Consider the following 9,360-nt stretch of genomic DNA (forward strand, 5'->3'; position numbering starts at 1 on the left):
ACTCAAGAAGACAAAGTCAAGTGTGATAATGAAATGCACAAAGAACTGAAGAAAAAAATCAAGCCCTGACTTGTGATATTGAAGGATTCTATGGATTCCTGGTAAAGTGTTGTAGGATCAGCACTAGTCTTTGAACCACAATGTCAGCAGTTCAAACCCACCAACTGCTCGGAAATCCTATACAGGGTTGCTATGAGTCAGAACTGACTTGACGGCACTTAACAAGAGCAACAATTGGCAAAATATTGAATGTCTCAGAAAGAATCAAAAGAAGATAGAAGGAATACGCAGAAACATTGTACCAAAAAGGAATGGTCACTGTTCAGTGATTTCAAGAGGTAACATATGATCAAGAACCAATGCTTTGAAGGAAGAAGTCCAAGCTGCATTAGCAAATAACAAGACTCTAGGAATTAATGGAACACAAATGGAAAGTTTTCAAGAAACTCACCTATGCCAAGTAATTTAGAAGACATCTACCTGGTCAACAGATTGGAAGAGATCAATATTTGCCCATTCTAAATAGAGGAGACCCATCCAAATGCAAAAATCATCAAGCAATATCATTAATACCACATGCAAAGTTTTACTGAAGATAATTCAAAAATATTTGCAATGGCACATCGACAGGGATTGCTCAAAATCAAGCCAGATTCAGAAGAGAATGTGGGACTAGGGATATCATTGCTGATGTCAGATTGATTGTGACTGAAAGCAGAGAATACCAGAAAGATGTTTACTTGTGCTTTATTGAGTATTTAAGGCTTTTGACTGTGTGAGTCGTGACAAACTATGGATAACATTGTGACGAATGGGTATTCCACAATGCTTAATTGTATTCATGAGGAAACTGTACATAGACCAGGAGCCAGCCATTTGAACAGAATAATGGGACACTGAATGATTTAAAATAAGGAAAGGTGTATTCCAGGGTTGTATCCTTGCAACATACTTATTCAATCTGCATGTTTAGCAAATAATCTGAGAAATTGGATTATGTGAAGAAGAATGTGGCATCAGGACTGGAGAAAGACTCATTAACAACTTGAGATATGTAGATGATACAACCTTGTTTGCTGGGTGCAAAAAGGACTTAAAATATTTGCTGATGGAAATCATTGTGTTGCACCTCAATGTAAAGAAAACAAAAATAATCACAACTAGACCAACAAACATCATAATATATGGAGAAGAGGTTGAAGGTGTCAAAAGACTTCATTTTGCTTGGATACACAAACAACATTCACAGAAACAGCAGTCAACTAATCAATTAATGCATTGCATCAGGCACATCTGAATCTGCAATAACCTTCTTTAAAGTGCTCAAGGGCAAAGATATTAGTTTGAGGACTAAGGTGTGCCTAACCTGAGCCAGGTGTGGTGCTGTGGGTTAATGGGCTGAACTGCAAAGTCGGTCTGAACTGCAAAGTTGGTGGTTCAAGCTCACCAGCCGCTCTTCGGAAACCCCATACAGGGTCACTATGGGTCGGAACCCACACAATGGCGCTTAACAGCAACCCAAACCATAATACTTTTAATTGCCACGTATGCATGTGAAAATTGGCCAATGAATAAGGAAGACTTGAGAAGAATTGATGCATTTGAATTATGGTGTTGGAGAAGAATTATGGTGTTGGAAGAAAGTGCCATGGACTTCCAGAAGAGCAAATAGATCTGTGTTGGAAGAAATATAGTCAGAATGCTCCTCAGAAGCCAGGATGGCAAGACTTCATCTCTCATACTTAGAACATATTATCAGGAGGGACCAGTTCCTGGAGAAGTATATCATGCTTGGCAAAGTGAAAAGTCAATGAAAAAGAGGAAGATCCCCAATGAGATGGATTGAGCAAGTGGCAGCAGCATTTGGTGAGACTTGGTCTATTATACTTCAGACATATTGTCAGGAGGGTCCGGTTCTTGGAGAAGGTTACCATGTTTGGTAAAATGGAGGATCAATGAACAAGAAGAAGACCTCCGATGAGATTGATTGAAACAGTGGCAGCTATAAAAGGGCTCAAACATTAACAATAACTGTGAAGATGACGTAGAACTGGGCAGTGTTTCACTCTGTTTGTGGAGTCACTGTGAGTGGGAACTGATTGGACGGCACCTAACAACAACAGCAACAACTGTGTGTGTGTGTAGTCTTCGTAACTATTCATAAACAGTTCATACCACATGAGTCCAGGAGGCTTGGTGGTGTAATGCCTAAGCTGCTAACCGAAAGGCTGGCAGTTTGAACTACCCAATGATTTCATGGGAGACAGACCTGGTGATTGGCTCCTGTAAAGATGACAGAGACCTATACCTGCAGTGCTGCTCTGTCATGTGAGGTCACTACAAGTTGAAATAGACTCTAGGGTCCCAATAGCAATGACATCCCACAATCCATGCACTTAATTATTTGTTACTTCAAATGTATGCCCTTCGTTGTGGTGGTGGTGGTGATGGTGACGGTGACGGTTATGGGCCATGGAGTCGGTTCCGACTCATAGCGATTTCATACAGTGTTTCTGAGGCTGTAAATCTTTACAGGAGCAGAAGGCCTCATCTTTCTCATGGGGAACAGCTGGTAGTTTCGACCTGCTGACCCTATAGCTGCACGGTTGTAACCACTACATTACCAGAGCTATTTCATTCTCTTTAGGTGTCAGCATTAGACTTGTTCTCTTGTTGCATCCCATTGATTTACTGATGTATTCATTCATTAAAAAAAATGTTTAGTAGCTATGTATGCCTGTTGTGCCGGGCCTGTTCAGGAGTGCCTAAACTGTCTAAAAAATATCACAGTTTAGTTGGGGAGGTAGATATGTACATGAGCAAAACTTGGTGAGATGAGAAATATACTAAGAACTCTTCTGAATTACTCACTTATCCCCTTGACTCCTCATTCCTTGTTAGCCATCCTTCAGGACTCCACTCTAGCCACTTCCTCCATGACTCGCCCTGAAACTTGTCTTTTTACAGAGCTTTTCTCCTCAACTCACAACCCTAGTTTCTGCTAATAAACTCATACCCTTCCTTCTCAGACCTCTAGATGTTCCGAAACTATTTCTACCCTGGACTCATCTACGTCTTCCATCAAATAGCCCTCCTTCACCATCCTACTAAGGCTCCATATTCAGTCCTATAACCCCTTTCTTTACAGTCCCCTAAAATTCCCTCATTCCCTATCCTTCAGTATACTCCCTAAGAAGCCCCCACCTCTGATGAACTCCACTGCCTACCATGCAGCTGCTTGGCCGAGTCTCACAGATAAAATCCTCAATGAAAGATTATGCAGAGTCTAAGTTCATGACCAGGAGTCCTGGTGTTGTGCTGTGGGTTAATGTGCTGCACGACAAAGTCGATTTGAACCGCAAGGTCGGAGGTTCAAGCATACCAGCCGCTCCTCAGAAACCCTATACAGAGTTGCTATGGGTCAGAACTGACTTAACAACAACAACAAAGTTTATGACCAGCCCCTACCAGTCCTCTGGGTCCTTGCCTTAGCTGTCTGGTGCGAGCTCTCCAGCTTCTCAAACTGGCCAGCCAAATCTAGCTGTGGAGATGGAGTCTGAAAATCAATTCCTGCTTTATCCAGGTGTTACTGCACCGCCCAAAATTCCATTTAAAGAGCTCATGAAGTTCTTTTTCTGAAACACGTCTCAAAGTTCACTGTCTTTTTTTTCCAGTAAACTCAATTTTGTGGTCAAGGAAATCCAATGGGATTATATTTCATTTGTTGCAATAGCAGACATCTGGGGCAAAAATATGGATATTGTTTTTACAGCGCAAGAATGTAAAAAAAAAAAAAAAAGAAACCTTAAAGTCTTGTTAGAAAATGCAAAGGTCATGCTGGAGGCAATTGCTTTATTGTCACTGTTGGTCCTTTCAGAAGCGTGCAAGGACTCTCTGTTTAAAAACAGAGAAACTTAGCTCTTATTGACTTTTGTTGTTGTTGTTGTTTTATTCTCCACAGAACTGAAGATGTCATGGAGAATGTGCTGGCTGTTTTACTCATTGTCCTTGTTTCCCTGCTCGGGTTCCTGACGCTGAACCAGGGCTTTTGCAAAGACATGTGGATTCTCCTTTTCTGCGTGGTCATGGCCAGTTGCCAGTATTCTTTGCTAAAGGCAAGACCATCTCTCATTCTTACCAGTAACTTGTGCTCTCACTAACATGTACTTGAGCTCATAAAATGATGACACACCACTTCTGATTTGTGTTGCAGAGCATTCAGCCTGACCCTGCCTCGCCAATTCATGTAAGTTTCAAGCTACAGGCAAGTAGCTGGTCATGTCTGTTTGTACCAGAGACAGGGGGAAGGCCACCATCTATTCAGAAGGCAAAATGCATGGCTGATGTAAAATAGAAATACCAATGGGCAAGTTCAGACTAGGTCTGAGGGTGTGGTGTTGGTGGGGGGCTACTGAAGGTGGAGGAAGAGTGTGAGGAAGGTCTTTTTTGTGCCACTGGATTCACGAAAGAAAAGACAGTACAGCCTCGTGGATCTCATTGCAGATTGCAACGGCTTCATTCACTTGACTTAACTCCTTACTGCGTCTCCACTTCTCTGTTGTATTGTTGTAAAGATGTATATAACACAGCATTTACCAATTCAAGACTTTTCATGTGTACAATTTAGTGATACTGGGTTGCTATGAGTCGGCGCCAACTTAATGGTACTTAACAACAAAAATTACATGAATCATGCTCTGTATCCCTCACCAATATCCACTGCCAAATTTCCCATCATCATGCACAAAAACTCAATGATACCCAAAGAGTGATTACCCCTTTTCTCCCACTTTTAGTAACTACTATTAAACTCTGATATCTATTAAACTTTTCGTCTATTCTAGGTATTTCATCTAAGTGGGATCTTCCAATATTTGTCCTTCTGTGACTGATTTATTTTACTAAGGTTCATCTGTGGTGTAGCAGGTATCAGGACCTGAGTTTTCTTTATAACTGAGTGGTGTTCCATTGTATGTGTAGACCACTTTTTGTTTATCACTTAACCTGTGTCAATGGACATCTCAGTGGTTCCTCCCTTTCAATGATTCCAGACAGCACTGCGAAGAACATTGGTGTCCACGTGCCTTTTTATATCACTGTTTTCAAGACTATTGAGTATAAATCAGTGTGTACAGCTTCATGTGGTAGCTCTCTCTTTAAAGTTTTCTAATTCCACTTCTTGGAAGCTTGGCACTGAGCACAATACTTGTTCACTCCATGCCTTGGTCTCTCTATATGTAAAAAAGGACAATAGTAATATATGAGAGGATTAAATGAAATAATCCATGTAACATGCTTAGAATAGTGTCTAGCATGTGGAAATTGCTCAGAGAATGTTAGCTCTTAGTAGTAATATTAGTTATTATGATTGAATCATTAGCTTGTAAAATGTTTCACGTGATACGGATGTCTTCAAGTGTATTGCAAACTTTTACCCCGTATTTTTGGGTAATTCATCACTGAGATTTTGGGCTCACCAATATGTATTTAGTGACTTGGCATTCTTTGATAAGCCCTACTGAACTGGCAGTTCCCCCCCCTGACCCAATGCCCTCTCCCCTATCTACACTGCAGTGCTGGGGGTTGAGAGACAGCGTCTGGCACTGTCCCTGAAGGTGCCCCACCAAAGGTGCCTTCAAAAGGAATTCACTGCCGGGTGGCACCCCAAGACCTTGAATGACCTACTGTCCTTTGCTATCGTGAGCCCCCACGTGCCCACAGAAAGCCCTTCCAAAGAAAGAAAGCTGATCTTCCCTGCATTGTGCTTCTAAAAAATTCATATCCAGGATTTAGGATGTTTAAAAATCTGTGATAGCTCATGGTTAGCTCACAGTAATTAAGAAAAGCTTATAATTGGACGATCGTATGGCACAAGTTGCTATCTTGTTAAATCCCTCTGTTCCCCATAATTGGTTGGTATATAATACATTTTCTTTTATTCCCAAGTCTGAATGTCAAGATAAGTAGAAGCAAGATAATTAGGGTATTAAGATGTATTGTTGTGATTGTAGTCAGAAATCTGGATTAGGTGGGGTGAGCAGAGAAATGCAGTTCTGAAATTTCTCCTACATGCACATTGTGAATGCTGGGCTCCAGTGAGTCTCTTCCCAGCAATTGCACTTCAGTGTCATGGGGGACAAGGGGAAGGAGGCTGTATGCTATCAAACATTCATTTCCTGCCTGTGCTTTCAGGAATAATTCAGAACCTGCCGGCAAAGGGGCATGGCAGTCCAGCTGTGTAATTCTATGAGATTGTAACGTCTGTGGCTAGAATCTCTGCCCCTGCTTTAGGATGGAGTTTTATTGTGTAGTTTCTCACTGAATAGAAGAAGCTATGATGACTTTTTTATGAGCAAACATGGGCCAGTGAGACAGGGAGATTTTCTTACTGTCAGTGTGGCACAGCCAGATACCTCTGCTTATTGCAGGACTAATTCACTTCACAGAGATTTCCAGCTGGTGAGTCTCACATATGAGTAGCCATTTCTCTAACAGTTCTAATGAGGAAAGAAAATACGGTAGCTGTAAATAGTTCCTTTGGTCATCTGACCGAGCAATGTGGGTAATTAGAAGATGGATATGTGATCTTCAATTTGTAACTGAGAAAACATCAGAAAGGAGTTAAGTCAAGCAAATGAAGCAGAGTTGGTTCTCAAGGCTGCATTGTCTCGAACCCTGGCTAAGTTTTCAATCATACGACTGGTGTGGTGCTATAAGATAAGCACTGAATCACAACATTGGCGGTTCAAGCTTACTCAGAAACCCTACCCAAGGTTGCTCTGAGTCAAAACAACAATAGCAACAATGATTAATCAAACTGCTTTTCAAATTATACAACTATACAACCCTGCTTCAGGGAAGGACTGTCAATACAATCAGACAATTCTTGCTCTCAGGGGCTTGACAGTTTTCTTCTCTGCTTCCAGGAGCATAGGTAGCAAATTATGAGCAAATTACTAAAATCAACAGACAGTGAAATAAAAATAAATTTTGTGTGTGTGATGTAAGCTTATGGCTATTCCAATGTCAAGGGAAACGTTAATCCTGTTAGGCTAATTGATACAGTACAATAGATGCTGGGTCTAAAAGAAACGACTCTGTACCTACAAGAAAACAAACCCAGGAGATCTGTAAGAAATTAAGGAAAGGGAGCTAGTATTGGTAGACAGTTGAGGGACAAAAGCTGGGAATAAGTATTGGGGTTGAGGATGTGTTGTTGTTGTTGTTGTTAAGTGTTGTCAACTCAGTTCTGACTTATAGTGACCCTGTATAGGTTTCCAAGGAGCAGCTGGTGGGTTTGCACTGCTGACCTTGTGGTTTGCAGACCAGTGCTAATCACAGTGCCACAATGGTGGTGGTGGTTTTGTGCCATGGAGTCAGTTCTGACTCATAGTGAACCTGCATGGGAGTTCCAACGCTATAAATCTTTACGGGAGCAGAAAGTCTCAGCTTTCTCCCATGGAGCAGCTGGTAGTTTCAAACTATTGACCTTCAGGTTAGCAGCCCGACTCATAACCACTACACTACCAAAGCTGCTTACAGAGCTACACTAGTGGGCATAAGTACAGGGATTCCCTGTGATCAATAGCTCTCTATTCAAACCAGGTCTAACAATAGCTTCTAATGCTAACCTAAAAAGGAAAAAAAATTAGTAGAATATCTAAGAGGCGGCAAAAACAGGAGTAGTGAGCATTGTAATCACTGCCTACAGGTAGAGCCAGAGGCCAAGTTCTTTGTCATCGCCTGAGATTTGGAGTCACTGCATCTGGGAATGTCCAGGAATATTTATTTTAACAAATCTGGCTGGCAGGTGATTTGGTGTAGGTGATAAAAACTGGGGTATCTGAAAGGCTTTGGGATTGGAATCCAGACTTACCAAATACCATCTGGTGGTGGTGGTGGTCATGTGCTGTGGAGTCAGTTCTGACTCATAGCGACCCTGTACAGTGTTTCTGAGGCTATAAATCTTTACAGGAGCAGAAAGCCTCATCTTTCTCCCACAGAAGAGCTAGTAGTTTCAAACTGCTGACCTTGAGGTTCGCAACCCGATTGGTAACCACTATGCTACCAGAGCTCCTTCTATGGGGTCTTAAAGATACTTCTCAAAATCCCAGTTGTCCTCATCTATAAGTGAACAACAACAGAACAGGATTGAATGGGGAATTAAATTGAATGGGGAATGGATTGAATTAAACAAGACAATGCACTTCAATTGTTTGCCTGGTATTTGGTCCTGTGGGAGAACTTTGTGAATGTTCGCTGTAATAATAACCTCAGGTGGATTTGGCAGAGAGTAACCTGGGCACTAGCACAGTGAGCTCAGTGCAGAACCTAGAATATAATCTGTCCTCTAAACGTTTCTCTTCCTTTCTCCTTTTGTCTTGTTTCCCTGCTTACAAAGAACTAAGGCTATAACTTCTTCTGGGCTGTACTCAATAAGCTGTTACTACAAAATGAAGAGATTTGGTATCCACTTCAGGTTATATAATGATCATCAAGAATGACTTTTAAAATTAAACTTCTTTATTTTAGAACAGTTTTGGATTTTCAACAAAATTGAGAAATGATAGAGAGTTTCCATACAACCCACTTCGAAAGCCAGAAAGCAAAGCAAACCCTTTTCCACTGAGTTGATTCCAACTCACAGTGACAGCAAACGACAAAGTAGAATGGCTCCTTATGTTCCCAGAGCACTGATCTTTACGGAAGCAGACTGCCGCATCATTCCTCCACAGGGTGACTGGTGGGTTGAAATCCCTGAACTTTCTGGTTAGCAGGCGAGGATTAAAACACTGAGTCACCAGGGAACAGTTCATGCCAGCTTTCTCTATTTTTAACATATTGCAATAATCTGGTTCATTCGCCACAATTAATGAAGCAATAATGATAAATTATTATTAGCTTAATTCAAAGTTCATACTTGAGTCACATTTCTCTCATTTCCCCCACCCTAATGTCTTTTCTCCTGACAATATGTCCAATGGCACCTAACAACAACAACAATAAATGTCTTTCTCTGTTCCAGGATCCCAATCAAGACACCAATTACATTTAGTTGTCTGGTCTTCTTAGGGTATGATAGTTTCTCAATTTTGCTTGTTTTTTTTTTTTGATGACATTGACAATTCTGAGAAAGACTGAATATATATTTTTAGTACAATGTCCCTCTATTGGGATTGTCTGATGTTTTTCTCATGATTAGGTTGGTTATACACTTTGGGAGGAAGATCACATAAGTAAAGTGCCATTTTCATCCAATATATTAAGGGTTGTTGTTGTTAAGTGCTATCAAGCCAGTTCTGACCCATAGCAACCCTGTATAGGGTTTCCGAGAAGTGGCTGGTGAGCTTGAACCACCTA

The 9,360-nt window shown here is 41.1% G+C and overlaps 1 protein-coding gene across 1 annotated transcript in view; it reads left to right on the forward strand.

The window, feature by feature from the left end:
- Positions 1-9,360, forward strand: part of PCNXL2 (pecanex-like 2 (Drosophila)) — a 491,139-nt gene that overhangs the window by 142,141 nt on the left and 339,638 nt on the right. The window contains exons 11-12 of the mRNA XM_006870571.1: positions 3,962-4,115; positions 4,214-4,246. Coding sequence (XP_006870633.1) covers positions 3,962-4,115; positions 4,214-4,246 — 187 coding nt within the window. The remainder of the gene's footprint in view (positions 1-3,961; positions 4,116-4,213; positions 4,247-9,360) is intronic.

Source organism: Chrysochloris asiatica, unplaced genomic scaffold (genome assembly GCF_000296735.1).
Source record: "Chrysochloris asiatica unplaced genomic scaffold, ChrAsi1.0 scaffold00144, whole genome shotgun sequence".
In the NCBI taxonomy this organism is placed as follows: Eukaryota; Metazoa; Chordata; class Mammalia; order Afrosoricida; family Chrysochloridae; genus Chrysochloris; species Chrysochloris asiatica.